The sequence below is a fragment of the Schistocerca serialis genome, chromosome 2, assembly GCF_023864345.2.
Source record: "Schistocerca serialis cubense isolate TAMUIC-IGC-003099 chromosome 2, iqSchSeri2.2, whole genome shotgun sequence".
Lineage (NCBI taxonomy): Eukaryota > Metazoa > Arthropoda > Insecta > Orthoptera > Acrididae > Schistocerca > Schistocerca serialis.
In genome coordinates this window covers 575,921,364-575,946,014 of record NC_064639.1, presented here as the reverse complement: position 1 = coordinate 575,946,014, position 24,651 = coordinate 575,921,364, and the positions used below count along the sequence as shown (strand labels likewise).

General features: G+C 43.5%; 1 protein-coding gene across 1 annotated transcript in view; it reads left to right on the top strand.

The window, feature by feature from the left end:
- The window catches only part of LOC126456240 (galactose mutarotase-like), a 92,270-nt gene that overhangs the window by 33,829 nt on the left and 33,790 nt on the right, over window positions 1–24,651 (top strand). The window contains exon 3 of the mRNA XM_050091993.1: window positions 23,340–23,558. Within this exon, the coding sequence (XP_049947950.1) occupies window positions 23,340–23,558 (219 nt within the window). The remainder of the gene's footprint in view (window positions 1–23,339; window positions 23,559–24,651) is intronic.

Here is a 24,651-nt window from a genome sequence, read left to right as displayed (position 1 = left end):
AGGGGTCCCAGAACAGAGCCTTGGGGACACCCTTTGGTAGTTACTTCCCCAATTCTCCCGCTAGGGGATGATAGCCATGCCTCCCGATCCTTACAATAGCTCCGCAGACACCCATATAGCGGCCCTGGACACTCTTTCTCCCACAGACAGGAGAAGAGCGAAGGCCACCACAGGTTGTCGAAGGTGCCACTGATATCCACCATGATGCCAACGACGTACTTGTGTGTGGTTGAGCCACAGACCTCAGCTGCCAGAGAGATAGCATCAGATGCCGACCGCCCCGGCCTGAAGCCGAACTGCCTGTCGCTCATCCCGCACAGCACCCGGTGAGCCGTCAATCTGTCAGCCAGCAGTTTGTCCAAAAGCTTCCCGAACAGGTCCAATAGGCAAATACGGCCTGTATGATTTGACTTCGGCCTGGTCTTTTTCTGGTCCCTTTTTTATTATGACCACGTTCGCGGTTTTCCACCTCTTGGGGAACTTCCTTTGTCTGAGGCACTCGTTAAAGAGGTGAGTTAGCGGCGCGATTAGCTGGGGTACCAGAAATTGCACCACCTCAGCCACAATTCCGTCTGGTCCTGGAGCTTTCCCTCTTTTTAGGGATCTTATTTGTGCAGCCACCTCGTCTTCCGAGAAGGGATAGACTGCTGTGTCGTTGTTGTATTCTTCTGGGTCTGCATCTCGCAGTTGCTGCTGGCTTACAGTTTCTCCATCCACATTGTCGTCAGGCAGCAGGGACCGGAGGAGGACCGGAGGAGGCAGTCTCCTGCCAAGATTCCGTCATCCTGTCCCCCTGCCTGACTGTTGATAGCTCCAGGGGAGAGCGGATTTTTTCCCTCACTAATTTATAGGGGAGACCCCAAGAGTCTAAAACCAACTGGTTCAACGCATAGCTCTCCCAGCTATGCAGTCTTACTTCGCGTGGTTCCTTCTGAAATCTCTGCTTGGCCTCCCTACATTGCAACTGCCATATTTGCCTTTCCAGCCAGACGACACTGCGCTGGTAGTTCCTCCTTAGCCTCCTGACAGACTGACGTAATTCCTCTAATTCGGCCGACCATGGTGACGGTGAGGCCGCCATGGCCTTCCTCCTGGTTGGTACAGCGGCCCTCACCGCTCTATGTACTGTGCCTACCAGTTCCTCAACTCTTTCGTCCACGTCTATGTCTTGATGTACGTCACCTTCTGGTAAGGCAGGAATGTCGCACTCCCTTGCTAGGCGTTCCCAATCCGCTTTGTTATAATTGAATTGTACTTCTCATCCCATGGTCCAGCGGCACTCCCTTTCACCTAAAGTGAAAGTTATTAAATTATGGTCAGTCGTGATGGCATTGCTCACGACTTTCCAACTTTGTGTAAGGTTTGCTGCGTTAGGAGATGTTAGGGTAACGTCTATGTTCGTGCCCTGTCCTCCTCCTGCTGCGTAGGGTTACGTCTATGTTCGTGCCCTGTCCTCCTCCTGCTGCGTAGGTGGGAGGATTGCCCGGCTTGTTGGCCACCACGAGCTGTGATGCCATGATAAACTCTTCCACTTTGTCCCCGTTTGCATCTCTGGTGCCGCTGTACCACAAGGGGGATTTTGCATTTACGTCAGCTGTTATCACTATCTTCCGTCCCCGCAACGCCGTGGTAACTCTTGCCAGATGTTCTAAATGCTGCTCAATCTCGTCTCCGTATTGGAAGTACGTGTTTATAAGAATAATTACTCCCACTGGTGACTGAAGCTCCACGACGTTGCAGTGACTAGTTGTAAATTGTGAGAGCATGGTGACCCTCAGAAGTTTATTTGTAACTGCTATCGCCGCTCTTGGATCCTCCCCTCTGCTGACAATTTGCCATGTTGCGGCAGCGAAAGCTATTTTTCCAGCTTGGGAGTACGGCTCCTGTAGGCAGAGCACATCCAGTCTCCTCTCCTCCACCTCTTTACGGAACTCCTGCATCACAAGTCGGCTATTGTGCGTGTTTAATTGTCCAATTGTTATTTCAATCGTCATGGGAAGTATGTGTGCATGTGGTCGTCTGGCCAGGTCTTACTCCAGTCGAAAGCAATTCGTCCATTTGCCAGTACAGCCTGTTCGTAAATGTCCTGGAGGTCTAACTTCTCACCATGTCTCTCAAAGACTTTCTTTAGCAGGTCCCACAGGGCTCCGAATTCAGAGGGGAGATTCACTGACTTTAGCTGAATTCTGTCCACAGCCTCCATTACCGAGAAGGTTACCTTCCTACCCTCTTCATGTCCTACACGGACCACATGTCGTACGGCAGTGGCCAGGGTAATCGGCCCTTCCAGCCTAGCCAGTTGCATCGTGTACTCGATATTGGGGTACACCCTTACCGGGTCCACAGGTGGCAATCTGACCACTGGAATGCTCTGTGTTGTGGACTTCAGACTTGTGACTGCATTGTCTTGAATAGGTTGAGTTTCTTTAGATTGATTTCCTGTTGGGATTGTTACAGTCATAGGATGCCCTTGCCGCTTCAGACGGACTGTCGGCTTTGTTCGCCGGCGTTGAGGGGCGGGATCTATGCCCATTGCGGGGAGATCTGTCTGTATACTGCTGTCAATCATGTAAGGCTCTGTTTGGATGGCCTTGTCTATTACTTCTGTCTTAGTGGCGCCCGAGAGCGCCATCAAGAAGTTCTTAAATCTGGTTGCCCTCATAGCGTCCCGCCTCCTCTTTCTCAGAGATTTGCGCTTTGGCATCCTGTTTTGTGGGCTGTGATCAGCCATAATCGATTCTAGAGATCAATCGATGCTCTAGCATTCGATATGTTGGGCAATTACGTCCCGTTGCTCCACATGACTTTTTTCCGCGGCTTTTGCAGGGAATGCAGAGCACTGCTGCTTTGCAGTCTTTGCGGTTATGTCCGTTTGTTCCACACTTCGTACAAGCCGACTCCCTGGTACAAAGCCTTAGAATGTGGTCCAGGTCACCACAGTTGTGGCAGCGAGGTACCACGATGTAATCCCTGACGTCGACCGAATGGAAGCCAACGTATAATCTGCCCATTGCCGTGATCTTTCTCCACACTGGTGCCGTGACCTTGGCAACGTGATGAATAACATCACGCCCCGAGGCCCCGTCTTGAATCTTAATTTGAAACTGTTTTTAAATTCTTCCCCATTTATGTTATCAAAGTTTTGCTCTCTTAATGTGTCTGTAAGTTCTTCGTCAGTCATTATGGTGGGCACGTTGTAGTGGATTACTAGGGGATTTCTCTTCTTTGGAGGTTCACACTTGACTACTGAATTTAGTTTTTGGTTGTTTAGTAACTTGTCTTTGTCCTCCACCGAAGCTACCTCCACAATTACCGAATTTTTGCTTGGTTTAATTCTCTTTATTCTGATTTTGTCTTTTGCTGGGTTGATTGTTTTCGTGAATAGCTCCTGAATTTTCTTCACACTGGTGTCTTGCCCAGGCAGAGTCCTGAGAAAGACCGCAGTGTCTGTTCTCTTGGCTACTTTGTCTATTGTCTCTTTAGTTGTGTTTGGCTTGATTGGCGCTTGCGCAGCCACTGCTGCCCAGGTCTTGACCGGTTGGTTCCGCAATCTGCTGTTTTCCTTCTCTAACTCTTCCACCCGTCCTTCAAGTTTTGCATGAGCAATCGCCCATGCTGTAAGTTCATTTTTGATGATAGACAGAGCCTCCTGGCTTATCTTACCATTTTTCACATTTTGCTCTAAGAGCAGTGAAATTCTGCCGTGCCTCTGTGTCACTGTCTCACTCTCTGCCTGTCCCAGCTCGTCGTGGGGAGAGGGATCAGGTGCAGTAGAAGCGCGTTTCGACGCACACGAATCACCCGTTTCAATTGTCGCCATCATGAATAAATGAGTGATAAAAGATGGGAGCCCGTCTCTTACCCCAGACCGGCTCCTCTGGCATGGGGGGGGGGGGGGGGGGAGGGGACAAAAAGGCAGCTCACCCACCGGCCTCGCCCCAAGGCCAAGGGCAAAGGGCACTCTTCGAACTACAGGGTTCAGCGCGCCGTTGCCAGCGCACTGGTCCCCGTTGGTGGCTCCGTCATCGTCGATTTCACCCGACGCTCCTCGGCAAGTGCACCCCGCACTCCGGAGAGGCGGATGCACCTCTCGCCCTTCGCCACTTACTAGCCCGAGCTTCCTCCTCTGGGCCAAGAACCCACTCCTACTCAGGTGGTGGGTCGGTCATCCAGTCGTTCAGTGGTCTGGACTCATCTAACCTAGCCCAGGCGATGTCACCACCTCCTGGGTTTGGCAGAACACGCCCCGGTTACTCAGGGCCGCGGCGAAGCACCCTTGCCGAATCGCGCCGCGATCCCACGCCGCCAAACGAGGTCTCCGGCATGCAGAGCACCTGCTGGTCTGTGCCCTGCGAACAGAGAGGGACTGGTGTTCGGTCCCTTGACACAGCTCCCCCTGTGCCACCCACCCTTAGCTTTCGCATCGGGTTGGGTCGCAGCTTTCCCTTTTGTCGCAAGGCAGAATGCCGAGCTTAACATCTGGCACCACGGGAAGGCGGAAAGAGCCACTTGGGAAGGAGAGGCTATAAGAGACGCATCACTTCCCTGTGTGGGGACTGCCGCGGCACGTCCGACTGGAAGCGATACTCCCTAGTGCGAGCCTCCGTGCCTTACGGCGCGCCGGCAACGGGCAGGGCCGCGCCGAACCTAGTAGATAGTGTCGGAAGTCCCATGCGGCTTTTCGCGGATGATGCTGTAGTATACAGAGAAGTTGCAGCATTAGAAAATTGTAGCGAAATGCAGGAAGATCTGCAGCGGATAGGCACTTGGTGCAGGGAGTGGCAACTGACCCTTAACATAGACAAATGTAATGTATTGCGAATACATAGAAAGAAGGATCCTTTATTGTATGATTATATGACAGCGGATAAAACACTGGTAGCAGTTGCTTCTGTAAAATATCTGGGAGTATGTGTGCGGAACGATTTGAAGTGGAACGATCATATAAAATTAATTGTTGGTAAGGCGGGTACCAGGTTGAGATTCATTAGGAGAGTCCTTAGAAAATGTAGTCCATCAACAAAGGAGGTGGCTTACAAAACACTCGTTCGACCTATACTTGAGTATTGCTCATCAGTGTGGGATCCGTACCAGATCGGGTTGACGGAGGAGATAGAGAAGATCCAAAGAAGAGCGGCGCGTTTCGTCACAGGGTTATTTGGTAACCGTGATAGCGTTACGGAGATGTTTAACAAACTCAAGTGGCAGACTCTGCAAGAGAGGCGCTCTGCATCGCGGTGTGGCTTGCTCGCCAGGTTTCGAGAGGGTGGGTTTCTGGATGAGGTATCGAATATATTTATTCCCCCTACTTATACCTCCCGAGGAGATCACGAATGTAAAATTAGAGAGATTCGAGCGCGCACGGAGGCTTTCAGACAGTCGTTCTTCCCGCGAACCATACGCGATTGGAACAGGAAAGGGAGGTAATGACAGTGGCACGTAAAGTGCCCTCCGCCACACACCGTTGGGTGGCTTGCGGAGTATAAATGTAGATGTAGATGTAGAACGCGCCGTCAAGCGACCGACCTCACGCCAGACACTACTACACTTACACACTACTTAATCTAATTTAAACTAACTTATGCTAAGGATAGCACAAACACCCATCCCCAAGGGAGGACTCGAACCTCCGACGGAGGTAGCCTCGCGAACCGTGGCAAGGGGCCCCAGACCGCACGTCTACCCCGCGTGGCTTTGGTCTAGGAAGTCACGAACATATAAACCCCAGTGCGGTGGTACACCGTTTGGCTGAAAGGGAACACGCTGAGGGACTACTAATTCCTCAAGAACATCCAGATAAAGGATTCCTGTTACTGCTTGCTCGATGAAGAAAAATGGACAAACTGCGCTCTCTTTTATCATCGCACACCACACATTCACCTTTTCACTGTATATGATATGTTCCCAAAATCAGCGAGGGTTGTCTGAAGCTCGAGTGCGAAAGTTGTGCCGATTAACGTTCGTCTGCAGCTCGTGGTCGTGCGGTAGCGTCCTCGCTTCACACGCCCAGGTTCCCGGGTTCGATTCCCAGCGGGGTCAGGGATTTTCTCTGCCTCGTGATGACTGGGTGTTGTGTGATGTCCTTAGGGTAGTTAGGTTTAAGTAGTTCTAGGGGACTGATGACCATAGATGTTAAGTCCCATAGTGCTCAGAGCCATTTGAACCAGCCATTTTTGATTAACGTTCCACAAATATGTGGGTGGTTGCTTTGTCAGAGAAAAAAACATTTACTAAATAGCTGAGGTTTTTCCCAGTCCAGTACAACATCTCAATAGCAAATTCGTGGTGGAGCTGCAAGTCGTTTCATTTCAGTGTTCGGCCCCGCGGGATTAGCCAAGGGGTCTTGGGCGCTGCAGGCATGGACTGTGCGGCTGGTCCCAGCGGAGGTTCGACTCCTCCCTCGGGCATGGGTGTGTGTGTTTGTCCTTAGGATAATTTAGGTTAAGTAGTATGTAAGTTTAGGGACTGATGACCTTAGCAGTGAAGTCCCATAAGATTTCACACACATTTGAACATTTAAACATTTCAGTGTTTGCACAATTTGGAGTTTATGAGCGTGCCAAGTCGTTTATGCTGCTCCTTATGAGCTGTTGTGCGAAGATGTTTCGTTCAGGTTATGACATTTTTGGAAGTTCCCTCTGATCTCCTCTATCATTTCATTAGATGTGCTATTTCTGCCAGAACCTGACTGTGTATTTACACTTCCAGAGGTCAGGAATTTGTCATATCAAGCCTTCAAGCCTTAATCGTCTTAACGTCTGGTGACCCCATTTGAGACTAACGTCAAAAATTTCTTTGGACAGCAATGAGTGATACCGTTTTCGCATACTTAACCACATAACCAGCTCTCTCTTGAGTTGTACTGATTTCTGGTAAATCTTTTGCAATTCAAACAAAACAAAAGGAATCATGTAGAAAAAAATCTATATAAAAGCTTTTCGAGTTGCTTTACACGATACACAAATCGCAAGTATCTATGTCTGACAGTTTTTTTTAATCTTAATTGATCTTGGAAATCAGGGAGGTTTCATGTCGACGACCTGTATAACGACAAAGTTTCTGCTTTATGCTGGCACCCAGGCTGTTTCATGATTTATACAACACAAAGTTCACAACATTGCCTTTGTGTCTACTAGATTGTTATACAAACTAGTTCTCATTTTTAACATAATATTGCGGTTACAATATATACATAGTCCATAATTATTTCACAATATTCACACAGTATTCGATTTTATCTGTCACAGTGAGTAATGAACATAATTGCATATGTAAAAAGAAGAGAAAAAATTATTGTTTCATAGCAATCAAGGGTGACATTCGTTTTTACGCGTTCATCAATTGAAACAACCTGTTGACTTACAATATAAACTATTGAAAAAAGATAACACCGTGCTCATCACTCACACAGTTTTTTTTTTTTTTTTTTTTGTCGGAAGTCTTTTTTAGCACCCCTATAACCACAGGAAATCGTTATCTGTAGACAACTGCTTAACATTGATAAAAGCAAAGCTGCCCTCTCAATGGGTTTAGTGGAGGGTGCGGCGTCTCTAGTCGTAAACGTGAGAAGGCAGCTTTTGTACACCACAGACTCTGACAGCGTCCTGTGAAGGGTTATCTCAAGTTTTGAATGTGCCCGCATTGATACTATATGGCAAGAAGGATTTTCAGGACAAGAAGTTCCTCTCCAGTTAGGCGTACATCAGAGTGACGTCATTTGAATATTCGTCCGCTGCTGTGAAATATTAAACACTGAAGATTGTTTTGTAGTGCTCGGCTGTTGCCAAGGACACCAGCTGTTGACAGCTATTGTGGGAGTACAGCTGAGCTTTCGACACACCCAAACTATCCGCATCCGTTGGCCTGGCCGATAGATCACTCCCCGTGGGCTTATATGCATTTAATTAAAGGTTCCCCGCAACGAATAACTAATAGGACAGGGGTAAACCTAGCAAACGTGAGACGTGGTTGTTGTACCTCACAAAATATTAGAAACAAGTTGATCATGTAACAATGAAATGAAACAGTGATCCACATTAATCCCTGTTTATCAGGTAGTTCCCTGCTGGCATGCGTGAACAACAAATGATTACAGGGTAAGTTCGATCACAAGAAAAGCAGAGAATAAGGAAACCAAGAATTGTTGACAAGGGACAGTACAAATATATCACTTGAATATCTTGGCAGATATTGTATAGTTAAGGCGAATAAGACAAGATCATAATCTGTACGCGAAATATGAGAAGAGAAATCTGCGATGGTCAGTCAGTGATTGCCTAAATCCGCCAAAGGAATGAAAAAATGCAAATGCAGCTAATGTTATTGACTGACAATGGAACATTCCCAAGTGTCAATAAACGATCTTCATAAAGCTTGGCAGGTGTATAGAGCGGGCTCAAGAATGCAATAGGTATTCAATATGTATTTTTGTTTGTTTGTTTGTGTTCAGTTTCCCTTTTAAAGGATAAAACGTACACCAAAAGGTAATTCGGCATATAGGGATTAGAAGGAATATCTTCGAAACGATGATATATAAAAAATGTTTCTTACATAAATGTTGATATGTAATTAACGCTCATGAAAACTGTATAATCAAATTTTATAATAACTTGAAATTTTGTAAATCCCCTCTCCACCATTAATTAATATTGAAAAACGAAAACTTCTGTTACAAAATAAATTAAAATATCTTTCAAGCTACATACATCCATGTGTAATAAATTTGGTTTCTGAAATACCATATTTCGGAAAACAATCTGTACACAATGTGCTATCAGAGTATTTTCAACACGCCTAAACTAAAATATCTAAACAATTATGATTAGTCTAGCTATTTATTTCACTTATATTTGTTTTGTATTTTAAATAGTTATTTTACGTTTTACGTTTATTTTGTTTTTTTGTTTACTATTCACATCTATGAATTTTGCTTATTGAAAATAATAAGTAAGTCATTCTTATGATACAAAATCATTACAATAATGATAACCTGTGAATAAATGCTTAAAACATAACGTTTACTTACACAACGCACATAAAGTGGACGAAATTTCTTCACATTATACACATGACACAGAGCAAAGTATACAACAATATTCAACAGGACTTCAAATTGTCCCGGATGATCCTCTAAATATCGTGATTTGTATCAGGCATATATCAGTACATTGATAAGCCTTTGCGAAAAGGATTACTAATGACTTTAGCTTAATTATATTTTTTCTCAAATGGAGGTTGACATCAAAATCATTCAACTAAACTAGATCTGAAAAGCTTCTCACAAAGTTCTTCCAAGTTCAGAAGCAGTATATGTACTACATATGTACCTGTGACATCGAGTCCTTTGGGATCACCAGATGTACAAATTTCTTGTCCTCAGGTACAATGGTCAAAGCGGTTTTTTCACTATGACTACCCGCCTATTCATAGTTTAAAAAAACGAATAGTGAGCTTGAACCGAGAATTCGAAGCCTCAAATGTCCTTGTGACAGCAATGAAATCTGGCAAACATATGTCTGACTGGGTCAGAAGATATTTGAAACATGTTTTCTTTCCCAGTGAGGGAGAAAAATCGGTATTATAGTCAGATTCTTAGGGCTGTTAGAACGACAGAACCGTATAGAACATCGTACCTGAAGGCAAGGAACTTTTTCATCTTGTGACCCACAGGGCTCAACGGCACAGATTCCGTTGTGAAATGTATATGGCTTTCGATGTTGGAAGGAGAACTGTATGAGAAGATTATGAGATATAGTTCTGTTGAATGCTTTTGATATCAATCTCCACTCAAGAAAAAATATAATTGAGGTGCAGTCGCTAGTACATAATCAATCGTTTTCGCCAGGACTTAGCAATGTACTGATATATGCCTGGTACAAATCAGGGTATTTAGAGATCACCTACGACAATTTGACATCCTGCTGAACTCTGTTGTACATTGTGTTCTCCGTCATGTATATCACCTGAAAAAATTTCGTTCATTCTTTCTGCATTGTGTGAGAAAAAGTTACGTTTTAAACATTTATTTACAGATTATCATTATTTTAATGATTTTGTATGGTAATATTGAGTTGCTAATTATTTTCAATTAACAAAAAACAAAAAAGAAAGGGAATGCCGAACGTAAAATAACAATTTAAAAATAAAACATATAAGTAAAATAAATAAATAGACTAATGATGATTGCTTGGATATTTTAATTATATATGCCGAAAATACTCTAACAGCGCATTGGGTACAGATTATTTTTCCAAAAACGGTATTTCACAAATCAGCTTTATTACACATGGATGCTTGAAAGCTTCATTAATTTGTCTTTCGCTTTTCAAAATTACTTAATGGCTATAGGGTATTTTGAAAATATTTCAGATTATTAAAAAAATCGATTATACAGTTTTCAAGATTACATATCAACTTTAATATTACAAACATTTTTATATATCATCGTTTCGAAGATGTTCCCTACGAACCTAAAACGTGCGGTAGCGTTCTCGCTTCCCACGACCGGGTTCCCGGGTTCGATTCCCGGCGGGGTCAGGGATTTTCTCTACCTAGTGATGACTGGGTGTTGTGTGATGTCCTTAGGTTAGTTAGGTTTAAGTAGTTCTAAGTTATAGGGGACTGATCACCATAGATGTTAAGTCCCATAGTGCTCAGAGCCATTTGAACCATTTTTGAACCTAAAATTCGAAATTACCCTTTTGGGTGTGTTTTGCTCCTTAAAAATGAAATTGGGCACAAACAAAAAAATACGTATTGCATTATTTTGTCCCCTCTACACACCCGCCAAACTTTACCAAAATCATTTATTGACACTTCGAGATGTTCCCCTGTGAGTTATAAATGAGCCTTCAGTCACTCGAGAAACGTACTGGATTTGATAAACGTGGCAAACCTAACAATGTGCTTATAAACGCATGGTAATTGTCATATCCTGCTCGCCCACGCTATTGTTTTTCACCACATTCAGCACTCAACTGTGTGAAACCTAGGGAGAGAAGCGTGATCTGCCACAGACTGCGACGAATCACTCTCCATCGAATCTCCAGACGAAATCTCTAGACAAGTGTTCTCATCACAGTCCTCAGACGGAGTCTCCTTCATCGTGTCCCGAGCCAAAGAGCACTCTCCACTAAACAGAGTTCTTTCTCCTTTCTGCAAATCTACTCAGTTCTTGTTCGCCAATAAAAAAGGTTCTGCAAAATGCTGGCTAGTGATTTTTTTAACGAGACAACTCTCTCGCTCCTAGCAAAACACTACCCAATCATTACACACAACCGCATACAGTTCTTAAACAATTCACAGTTACGCTCCCACTCCCCAGATAAATTTGCTACTTCAGCGAATACATCCAAATTCTTGGAAATGTGACTTCTCTTACTATATTTTTTAGATTAGCCAACGAGAAGCCTTCTCACTACTTTTTATGCCAGGAAATAGACAGCCTGAAAAAAACGGCCCCAGGAAATCAGCTAATCGAGAAAAGAATTCTTGACCACAATGCAGATCTGTTACCTCACACGGAATGCCGAGATTTTCATCTGTCATCGACTTCCCTTCGTTCTCCATTCTCGGAAGGCGACTCGTCAGCACAAACAAGGTCCCTTTTCAGTGTATTCTGGCCAGACCTCTGCTTGCAAAAACTAAGACTCTTCGCGAGTGCAGGCGTTCATCATTTCAGGATATATGACTTCTGTGAATGTAGCCTTGAACCCTATATTGCACAGAACACATTATGTGAAAAACCATAGAAATGCGTCTCATAGACACAAGCTGTGGTGTCACCGCCAGCCACCACACTTGCTAGGTGGTAGCTTTAAATCGGCCGCGGTCCATTAGTACATGTCGGACCCGCGTGTCGCCACTGTTAGTGATCGCACACCGAGCGCCACCACACGGCAGGTCTCGAGAGACGGACTAGCACTCGCCCCAGTTGTACGGACGACGTAGCTAGCGATGCACACTGACGAAGCCTCGCTCATTTGCAGAGCAGATAGTTAGAATAGCCTTCAGCTAAGTCAATGGCTACGACCTAGCAAGGCGCCATTAGTAGTTTATTGCCTGAATCTACAGAGTCTCACTTGTATCGTCAATAGCGATGTACAACAAGGATGGATTAAAGTTAAGTATTCCAAAAGCTACATACTTTTCTTTATAGCATTCATTACGTATCCTATTTCAGACCTCACGCCATCCTACGTGTGTTTATAGCGTGCATTGCGATCCCCTCAAATCACACTGTGTCGGCACTTCTGTCGACACATCACAAGCACTGACAGTGGCTGGCATGCTGGCCTCTACTTGCCCTGAGCGGCCAGTTCGTATCATCCCCTTTTGGTTTCCTCTGAAAGGTGGGCGGCAACTCCCGGAGGGTCGGCCCGAACGCCAAGTCACTCACCTGTGTCATTGCGCCCAGCCTGGCTCATCACATACCTAGTTAAACTACAGAGAGAATTACGTGCACAAGAGCCACCAGGAAAGAGAAGGAATTAATGTTTAAGCCGATGGTTTGATCCTCGCAATCATTTATGTTATTAATTACAAGTGTTAATTATTTTATTAATGTTGGAGTGGAATTCATATAGTAATGATTTTAAATCAATTATGAATAACCCATGAGACACTCAGTCTGGCAATGGACTGATGCGTACCACTGCCTACAAATTACACCTCTTAGCTACCCCGGGAGAATGCAAGACAAATGCGCACAGTCTTTTTGGAGGCAGTTGAGAGGAATACGTCGATACAGACAGTGTGCAACAATCTTTGTATGATGAATTTGGCATCCACAGTTAAGAAGAACAGTACAAACCCCTCAGGAGAAGGTGTGTAAGGCACCACCTTGAACGGAACCTGAATATATGACAATGGGTCCTCTTCTCCGACGAGTGAAAAAATTATATGACAGCTGATGGTGGTCGAAGAACGCAGAGACAGTGCAGTTATTATGCAGTTATCAGGTGCGTAGTACCACATGCTCAGATGGAACGAGAGTCAGATGTGTTTTATGCCTGTACCGTGTATGAATGTCGGACACCTTTCTTCACTACTCGAGGGTGATTTGAGGGCTGTGTGTTGTTGAGACAGGATCCCCCGCCCTATTTTCAGCTCTGCAGCCAACATTTCGGTGATAGGTTCGTTATTCGAGACGATAATGTAAGAGAAGAATGCACCCGCCTCATGAACACCATTCTCCAGGATTCTGGAATAAACTGAAAGGAATGGCTCACAGTGTATTGTAATGGAACGGGGCACATATCGAAGGAGACAACAATTTTAATGTTAGGTGCTGTGGTTACGCTCAGAAATTACAGTGTGAGTGCTGGTTCAGAGCCGGCCGTTGTGGCCGTGCGGTTCTAGGCGCGTCAGTCTGGAACCGCGCCACCGCTATGGTCGCAGGTTCGAATCCTGCCTCGGGCATGGATATGTGTGATGTCCTTGGGTTAGTTAGGTTTAAGTCGCTCTAAGTTCTAGGGAACTGATGACCTCAGGTGTTAAGTCCCATAGTGCTCAGATCCACTTGCAGAAGTGGAAAGTAGCTCGCCGGCAGGTAAGCGCAGAGAAATGATTTGGAGGTTGAGAACAGCTCTTTGTATGTGACCCAGCCGGTCTCATACTGATGCCAGGCAAAGCTTTTGATCGCACTGGAGTGGAAGCCATCGTTTTAATCGGTCTTGCACATCTACAGAATGCACCAAAAACTGAGTCAACGACTCATAACCCTTCATTTAAACTATATATGTACATTTAACAAACAGCTGCTTCCTAATTTCACGAAACATAGACATATACAGTCGGTCTCCCACAGTCATCTGGAAGCATTAATCACTCTTTCAGAGTTACAGTTAATATAAAATAACATTGGCAGTTGAAGTAGCGTGGAAGAGTTTACTGTCCCCTGATTAGCTTGTACGCATATTCGTTTTACGAGCTGGTAACAAGACGATACCGAACACGAAAGCACATCGTCTTGGGCATTCTGGGGCAGAGGTCGCGCAAGACTTCTGCCTCGACACTCGCGGATGGTGGATATATTTCATTACAGTGGTACACAACATTGGTGACATGTTGTATATCGTTTACTTTGCTCCACCGACGTTGCGTTTTCTCTCTCCGGGAACAGTTCGTGGCCTAGCCAATTTAGTGCTAACAATTAACGTAAGATATAAGTAATGCTTCCGAAACGTCAATAAAAACGTATCATCTGGGGTGCATTAGAACTGTAATAAGTAACAATCTATAGTCTGGGAGACGAGTCTTTGGTATTGACAGCTCGGTAGCGTCTTTCCGTTGCCTAGCGACCGCAGGCAGGCAGCCAATGACGGCCTGACTTTGAGCGGGTAGCAAGGGCCACGTTGCCGCTCTGAAACCCGGTCGCGCGCGCTAATGAAACTTACCAGTGTCTCGCGTGCAGGCGGTGCGGTCGTTCGTCGTTTGTCTGAAGTTGAATTCGCAGTTTATTTCGTTTTCGTTGTTTTTAGTGTTTCTTTGTTTATGTTTCGTTGTAAACAATGTCTAGCGCGGCGGGTAGTACCAGCCCAACACAAGAAGTGAAACGGAGGAAGAAAAGTGTGCTACACACCCAAGCCCTTGAATTCGTGTGCTCTGTGAGGGATTACTTTGAGAAAGAAAAGGACAAAGGTGGGCCCTTAATTCCTGTTGTTCAGGTTGTGAAGAGAACTGCAGCAGCATTGAAAATAAGTAAGAACACTTGTAAACATAGGGAAATAACAGTATAGTGTAGATTGTGACGAGAGTGGCACAACAAAGCTGCACACACCAGGAAAGAAGCGACCGAGAAATAAGCAGGTGACAGCTTTGGACGATTTTCAGAAAGACGTTATTCGTCATCATATATACAGCTATTATAAGAGAAGGGAACATCCCACTCTATCTAAATTACAGGTGTCGCTTCAGAAAGACGATCTTTTTAAAGGGAGCAAATTTTCATTGCGTACAGTGTTGAAAGACATAGGCTTCAGCTATTCACTGTTTAACGGACACAAAATATTAATGGAAAGGACAGATGTAGTTGCATGGCGCTGCAGATTTCTGCGCAGGATCATGGATGTGGAATTCGAAAGTATAGTGTGGTTAGATGAAACTTGAGTCAATGCCAGCCATTCTTTACGTAGAGGCTGGAATGATGGAACGCCCGAGGGGACAATGGCAGTGCCTGTTGGCAAAGGAGGGCGTATTATTGTCTTACATGCAGGAACATCGAAAGGTTTTGTGCCAAACTGCTTGAAAATGTTTCGGTCAAAAAAGACGGGAGATTACCATGAAGAAACAAACAGTGTAATATTTCAAGAATGGTTCGAGACATCGCTTATGACGAATCTGACAAGTCCATCAGTGATTGTTATGGACAATGCGCCTTATCATTCCGTTGTTCACGATAAGGCACCACCCTTGGCAACAAAAAAAGACGATATCATTCAGTGGTTGAAACGGCGAAGAGTAGATTTCAGAGAAGATTTAAGGAAGGCGGAACTGCTCGAAATTGTGGCACAAAAGAAACCCCAATTTCCAACATATGTAATTGACGAGATTGCTCAAAGGCACGGGCATGAAATCGTTCGGCTTCCTCCATACCACTGTCACTTCAATGCAATTGAAGGAGTGTGGGCGCAGATAAAAAATTACATTGCTGCAAACAATAAAAAATTCATGATCTCTGAAGTGGAAATTCTCCTTCCAGCAGCTATCAATAAAGTAACAAGCGAGACGTGGACTCAAATTGTAGACAGCACTGCAAGTGCCATCAGAGAGGCGGCCAAAACCGAAGGGGTTGTGGAAGAATGCATCGAAAATTTAATTATACATCTGGGAGAGAGCAGTGATAGTTCGAGTAGTGCTGAGGAAGACAATGTCAAATCAGATTCTGACAGTGATGTGAGTGGTGTTTTTCCATTACAGTAACTACAACGTATTCAGGAATGTAAGGAGGGAGTTTGCTATCGATCTACAACCAGATCATCATATTGTGAGTACTTTCTTCAGATTATAACTCTTAATACACTGACCAATTATTCTGTAGCTTGTAGTAGAACAAATTAATAATGCTAATACTTAACAATGGAAACCAAAACTGCTAATGTTCAACAACTTGCGAAAATAGTTTTCATTTCAGTTGTGAAGTTTAACAAATAACTTTATTAGGTTTCAGCATCTTAGATACTTGTACTAAATAGCTCTTATCAGTTTTCGAGTTAATATATTTCAAGCATCAACTTTAAATAAATTCACGCGTACCAATACGACTTGTATTTTGTCTCGCTTTTATTTCTGCTGCTAGAGAATGCGTGTAGCAGACAGGGCGCCGCGTGCTGTGAGCCACGTTCGGCAACAGCGCCGTCTGCCCGCCGGAACTGTCACTACCAATCACTCGTCTTACGGTCTATAATCCTGGTTTAGTTCTGTTTATTTCGGGTTGCGAACCCGGCGGCGGCTTCGGCATTTCTCTTAGTTCCTACTGATGTTGTCCCACATGCTGTAGGCAGAGTGTTGGGCGTATCCGTTATGCTACAGGTACAGACGTGGGGGTATAGGTAGGCATCGATTGCGTTTGAGCAGCCTTTTAAATCCGTTATATTCATACTCACCGCAATATACTGACATGAACCCGACCGAGCATGTCTGGAGCTAACTGAAGCATCCAGTCCCTCGTTGCAGGAAAGCTCCTGGCACACTGGATGATTTCAGTGGACGACATTCCAAAGAGGATCCAACTATGTTGACCAATACGGTAATCAGTGCTACTCACTTGAGTATTTGATTTTACAGGTGTGCACTTTGGGAAAGCATGACCTTATTTTGGTTATTGTCTTTCTTTATTTGTTAGTAATGTTTTTTCATAAGTTTGTTACTGCATTCCCCCTACACCTTCAATCTAAGCCTACAGTCAATATAAAGAAATTTCTAAAGGAACAGAGATTACTGCATAAATCATAGGGATAGAGACAGGAATATGCTGGGTGGAACACGTTTGGCTGTCAATACGGCAACGCGTGAACGACCTTTCATAAAACATGAAGAAATTCTAGTCACATAATTACAAAGACTATAAATGTTGCCCAAGTTATTATCAAGACACTCGCCGGCCGGTGTGGCCGTGCGGTTCTAGGCGCTTCAGTCTGGGTCCGCGTGACCGCTACGGTCGCAGGTTCGAATCCTGCCTCGGGCATGGATGTGTGTGATGTCCGTAGGTTAGTCAGGTGTAAGTAGTTCTAAGTTCTAGGCGACTGATGACCTTAGAAGTTAAGTCGCATAGTGCTCAGAGCCATTTGAATATCAAGACACTCATGGACGAGACAGGGACTGAAACTGAGGTTAGCAAAGAAAAAGCAAGAACGGTGGTCGCAATTTTCAAATGTTTCTTTAGAAATGAAAATGCAAAGGTACTGCCCCAATTTAATTCCGCAGCACTGCAAAGATGAACGGTATGGATATTCGTGCTGCGGCGTGGCTGGGCTTTTGAGTATTGCCGTGTGCAGGCTGCAAATTTGAATTCACCTACCTCAGAACGGCGTCTGCTCGATGTTCCTCCACTCGGCAACGTAGATACTTACAAAATGATGTAAAAGCAGCGTTAATAAAAAAAAACGCCGTGTAATACCTACAATTACTGAGACCGCGCAACTCTAGTAATAAAATAAAGTCCTGTAGAAAAACTGTCATTAAAAAAATTTATGGGGCTGTAAGAACATGGATCAACTTCTGGAAAATAATGTCCGAAATTTCCACACAAAAAGGTTAATTTTGTCCATCTAGCCAAAGAAACGGTACTATTCAGACCACATTTAAACTATTGGCTATTTTTTTCACATTCACAATTCGTACACTCGTTTCACATGCACAGCAGCCAGAAATCTGTACAAACCTGACTTGAATTAAACAACGTTCTCACAGTCATTAATTTCACTACTAACACGAGTTATTACTTTCGGTCCTCCTTGTGGATTTCTCGAAAAAGAAACTACTTGCCAAAAAATGCTCAGTGGTTGAATACTCCACCATTGCCACGAGGATACTATGAAGGCCACACGCGAATATCTGTCCAACTAAAAGTTCTTGAACTTCCTAATTTCACAAAACTGTCCGTAACAACATAAGTGTTAGTCACGCCACGTATCACACGCGAGGAACTCAATATTCCTTCATTTAGCACATTACTTTGACTCGCACTCCCAGTATAACTATAAGGTAACGAGCGGGAACCGTCTCAATTCTGATTGGCTAACCATACTCGCTGCCAATCAGAATGCTCGCTCATCATCACACTCGCGCCAAAACTGGCCTGCACCAGTCCTTGCATAAAGACGCATCTACGTCATTCTGATATACAAATATTAAAGTAATGTTTAAAAAACGAAAACGAAAAGGCAGTAAATCTGATAATATTCTTTAGATACAGATATGTCTCCAGTTGACTTTCTGACCGCTCTGTTACAATAGCAACCACACCTAGACATACGTCATCAGCAAAGTGGGTAAATTCCCGATGAACATTTTCCCACGACAGGCTTGCGTAACTCTTGCAGGTTACTTAAGACGGTATATAATGCAACATTAAAATTTGACGAATGTCCCACGTACACACTCTCATTCGCTCACATTTACTCCCACAAGAATCTTAGACACCAATAATAATTTTGTCTGATTTTTATATTGCGAAAACGAAAAATAATTGAAGTTTCAATACGAAAATCTTAGTTAATTAATTCTGCACACTGAGAGTTACGTTTAGGTTTTCCAATTATACCAAAAGATAAACTATTATATTTCCTAACTGAATTTTGCTTCGTAAGTGGCGGTTTTTGACTTTTTTAGCAATTTTTTCTATCTTGAAACTATGATAGTTGTAACGCTGAAATTTGGATACAATCTTCTCCTGAATGTCAAAAGGTAGTTTACCGATTTTGAAAAAGATTAAATAATATTCAATACCATTTATTTAGGTTCTTATAGGTTGTGAATGTACGCCTCCAGTAAGAGACATTGGATAGCTTTCCTACGGCAGGTAGTGACAGACGCGCGTGTGTCTCCCGGTTAGGCTGGCAGAAGTCAGCCCCGAAGTTACATGAAGCTAGCTATCCTAAAACAAACGTTCGCTCGGAAAAAACTTGCGACGCTACAGTGTCAGTGGTGTACAGAAAGAGATGAAACAGCTACAACCGAACAAAGCTCCAGGGAGCGATGAATCACTATCAAATTCTATAGCGAATTTGCAGCAGTGTTAGCTCGTCTTTGAAGTACAATCTACTATACGTCTCTTAAACTAAAAATCGTTTCTAGTAGTTGGGAGAACGCACAGCTCACATCCGACTACAAGGAGGGTGGCAGAAGTGATCCACAAAACTAATGTCAAATTTCATTGACATGGTTTGTTGCAGAATCTTAGAACTCATTCTGAGCTCAAACGTAAATATGTATCTCGAACAGAATGACCTCCTCCAAACCAATCAGCAAGTATTCCGAAAATAGCGATCATGGGTGACTCATGTCACACTCACACGACATACTGAAAGCCATGGATCAAGGCAGTCCAAATTTACGCTCATTATTAAATATACGATCGTACAGGTTATAAAGCAGAATTTGTGATTGGACTGAGGATTTTTTGACAGGTAGGATGCAGCAAGTTATCTTGGACGTAGTCACCGGCAAATGTAACTTGTGGTGTGCACCAAGAAAGTATGCCGAGACCCTTGCTACTCATGTTGTATATTAATGATCTTGCACACAACTTTAATAGTAACCTCAGACTTTTCACAGATGATACACTTATATATCATAAGACACTGTCTGAAAAAAAGTGCAGAAATATTCAGTCAGGTCTTGATAGGATTTCGAAATGGTGAAAAGATCGAGAACTTGCTTTAAATGCTCTTAAATGCTCAAAAATGTAAAATTTTGCATTTAATAAAATGAAAAAACGTAGTATTCTATGACTACATTGTTAATGAGTCGGAACCAGAATCGGCCAGTTCGTAGAAATACCTTTGTAGGAATAGGAAATGGGATGATCACATAAGGTCTGTCGTAGGTAAAGCAGATGACAGACTTCGTTTAATTGGTAGAATATTAGGGAATTGCAGTCAGTCTACAAAGGAGATTGCTTGCCACTCATACAGCAATATTGCTCAAGTGTGTGGTATATGTACCAAATAGGACCAGCAGGGAATGTTAAACGTACACGACCGCCAAAAAGTTGGTACAACTGGAAAGATACGATTTTGATCCGATGACGCATATGCCACCTGGGAAGATTAGATTGTATTTACTTTTATTCCAATTCATCCATAGTGAGGAGGTCCTCCAGGATGTAGAACATGTCAGATAAATAACAATACATGACAAATATTTACAACTCAAACAAATAAGCTAATGTACCATCCCACAGGTAACAAGTGGAAAGATCGTCATTTTTTAATGTACACTATAGGAAAGAATCATTTTACAAATACTAATACACTGAATTTAAAATAAAAAAGTTTATTTATTTATTTATAAGGTAATAAACGTGTAATACAACTACTGTAATACTTATTTACAATGAACACATTACTGCCCTGAAATGGTGCAGAAGTTAGTTTGTACTTACACACACACACACACACACACACACACACACACAAACACACACTTATTTACAATGAACGTATTACTGCACTGAAATTGTGCAGAAGTTATATTGTACTTATATATATATACACACACACAAATCAGTTGGTACTACTGAGAAATTCATTAATGGAGTAGAAGGAGTTGGCCACCAATAGATCCTTTACGCTTCTCTTAAACTGAATTTCATTGGTTGTTAAGCTTTTTATGGCTGCTGGCAAGTTATTGAAAATGTGTGTTCCTGAATAATTCACATCTTTTTGTACAAGACTAAATGACTTTAAATCCTTGTGAAGATTATTCTTATTTCTAGTATTGATTCCATGAATTGAGCTGTTGGTTTGAGAAAGTGATATATTTTCAATGACAAATTTCATCAAAGAATAAATATATTGGGAAGCAGTAGTTCGTATCCGTATTTCTCTAAACAGGCTTCTGCAGGATGTTCTTGAGTTCACACCACATATAACTCTTACTGCTCGTTTTTGTACCCGGAAAACTTCAGCTTGGCTTGTTGAATTACCCCAAAAAATGATCCCACATGACATTATGAAATGAAAGTAAGCATAGTATGCCAGCTTTTTCATTTTTATATCCCCTGTGTTTGACACAATTCGCATTGCACATATAGATTTGTTAAGACGCTTCAGCAGTTCTGTAATGTGCTTTTCCCAGCTGAATTTATTATCAAGCTGTAATCTCAATAATTTAACACTGTCCCCTTCTTCTAGCTGCTTGTCATCATACGTTAGGCATATACTCGTGGGACACCCCTTACAAGTTCTGAACTGCATGTAGTGTGTTTTTTTCAAAGTTTAGTGACAAGGAATTGGCTAGTACTGATAATGTACTGATAATGGTTTCGACGTCGTCCGCTAACAAGTAGCGTAATGGCATAGCGCCCAGAGCGTCATATGTTTCTACCCTTTAATATGGAATGCTCACAGCCGGAAGGTTAAGTGTGGTGTAGAAGTGTGAAGTAAGGAGGCAACCATGCCACGGAGACGTACTCGCGCTTCCTTACAGCCAACTGAACGAGTTTTAAAGGGGTCAGACTGTGACTTTCCGAGTGGCGCAATGGTCCTTTCGGAGAATTGCCAAACAAGTCGGATGTGCTGCGTTAGTTGTGCAACGAAGCTGGTATCAGTGGTCATGAACATTCTCACACCAGTAGACGAGGTTTTGGACGTCCACACAGCACAGACACCCGCCAAGATCGTAGTATTGTAAGGGCAGCAGTGGCAAAAAATGGTTCAAATGGCTCTAAGCACTATGGGACTTAACATCTGAGGTCATCAATCCCCTAGGACTTAGAACTACTTAAACCTAACTAACCTAAGGACATCACACACATCCATGCCCGAGGCAGGATTCGAACCTACGACCGTAGCGGTCGCGCAGTTCCAGACTGAAGCGCCAACAACCGCTCGGCCACACAGGCCGGCTCTGTTTAGTGTATTCATCTGTTGGTCTCCCTCTAGGATTTTTACTCTCCACGCTGCCCTCCAATACTAAATTGCTGATCCCTTCATGCCTCAGAACATGTCCTATCAACCGATCCCTTCTTCTAGTCAAGTTGTGCCACAAATTTCTCTTCTCCCCAATTCTATTCAATACCTCCTCATTAGTTATGTGATCTACCCATCTAATCTTCAGCATCCTTCTGTAGCACCACATTTCGAAAGCTTCTATTCTCTTTTTGTCCAAACTATTTATCGTCCACGTTTCACTTCCATACATGGCTACACTCCATATAAATACTTTCAGAAACGACTTCCTGACACTTAAAATCTATACTCGATGTTAACAAATTTCTCTTCTTCTGAAACGCTTTCCTCGCCATTGCCAGTTTACATTTTATATCCTCTCTACTTCGACCATCATCAGTTATTTTGCTCCCCAAATAGCAAAACTCCTTTACTACTTTAAGTGTCTCATTTACTAATCTAATTCCCTCTGAATCACCCGACTTAAGTCGACTACATTCCATTATCTTCGTTTTGCTTTTGTTGATGTTCATCTTATATCCTCCTTTCAAGACACTGTCCATTCCATTCAACTGCTCTTCCAAGTCCTTTGCTGTCTCTGTCAGAATTACAATGTCATCGTCGAACCTGAAAGTTTTAATTTCTTCTCAACGGATTTTAATTCCTACTCCGAATTTTTCTTTTGTTTCCTTTACTGCTTGCTCAATATACAGATTGAATAACATGTAGGATAGGCTACAACCCTGTCTCACTCCCTTCCCAACCACTGCTTCCCTTTCAAGTCCCTCGACTCTTATAACTGCCATCTGGTTTCTGTACAACTTGTAAATAGCCTTTCGCACCCTCTATTTTACCCCTGCCACCTCCAGAATTTGAAAGAGAGTATTCCAGTTAACGTTGTCAAAAGCTTTCTCTAAGTCTACAAATGCTAGAAACGTAGGCTTGCCTTTCCTTAATCTATTTTCTAAGATAAGTCGTAGGGTCAGTATTGCCTCGCGTGTTGCAACATTTCTACGGAATCCAAACTGATCTTCCCCAAGGTCGGCTTCTACCAGTTTTTCCATTCGTCTGTAAGTAATTCGTGTTAGTATTTTGCAGTTTTGGAGAGTATGGGTGCGGATGTGGGTGTAAATTCACACACGTTCGCTGACATGTAAGTGGTGCAAAATCTGTTTTGAGGCGTTTAGGTGTGCTGATGAGTTCGTGCACGTGGCGTGTTTTGCGCAGGCGCTGTGGGAGGCGAAGATGCTGGAGGACGGCGTGCTGCTGAGCCACGTGAGCGGGGACGGCGCGGGCGGTTTCCCCGGCGCCGTGCTGGCCGAGGTCTCCTACCGGCTGCCGCGCGACTCGGTGCTGCCGGAGCTGTGGGTCGACATGACGGCCGTCGCCACCGCGCCCACGCCGCTAGACATGAGCCTCGCGCTGCCCTTCAATCTGGCGGGCCACGTGAGTCTCCCGCTGCCGCACTTGCGGTCACGGTGCCCAAACAGAAGTATCGATAGTTCCCTCATGAGTCGTGTCATAAGGAAAGTATCGTACCCATAACAGTATCGATTATACAGTATCGATTCCTCGCGGTATTGATACTCACGCCGATAGAAAATGTTGCCAAACTAGAAGTATCGATAGTTCCCTCATGAGTGGTGTTATAAGGATAGTATCGTACCCATAATTGTATCGAGTATACAGTATCGATTCCTTGATGTATCGAGACTTTCCCAAACAGAAAATTGCGCCAGACTAGATGTATCGATAGTTCCCACAAGAACGGTATCATAAGAAAATATCGTACCCAGAAGGGTATCGAATATAAAGTATCGATTCCCCGATGTATCGTGACTTAAACGAGAGAACATGGTGCCCAAACAGAAGTATCGACAGTTCCATCATGTCTGGATTTATAAGGAAAGTATCGTACACAGAAGGGTATCGAATATACAGTATCGATTCCACGACATATCGAGACTAAGGCCGATAGAACACGGTGCCCAACAAGAAGTAGCGATAGCCCCCTCATGAGTGGTATCATAAGGAAAGTGTCTTACCCATAAGGGTATCGAATATACAGTATCGATTCCTCGAGGCATTGAGACTTATCCCGATAGAAAGTTTAGGGTGGGTGCTATCAGAAATTTCTCATAATTAGAGACTAGTTGCAGCGATCTGTAGTTGCTTTGAAGAAACTTTTAATAGCCAAGGTCGCATTCAACACTGTTTATTCGGGATGACCAATTTCAACAGTTACTAGTCTCATCTTCTGATCTGCCTAAAGTGATGCATTTACATAAAGTACACGTATAGTCATTATTTATATCTGCCATTACAAATGGAGAAATGGAAATTCTACATTTTCACACCTTCATAAAACTTGTTGTAGTACGTCCTGTTCCGTTATGACTGTAACGCGTATGTCATGTTGACATTACAGTGGATAGTATATTCCACACTCCACACAAGTTTGTTAAAAATAGTAACAGGTGTAGCACCCATAGAAACAATACAGTTGAAAACCACCTGTGCAACTAGGGATGTCCACACA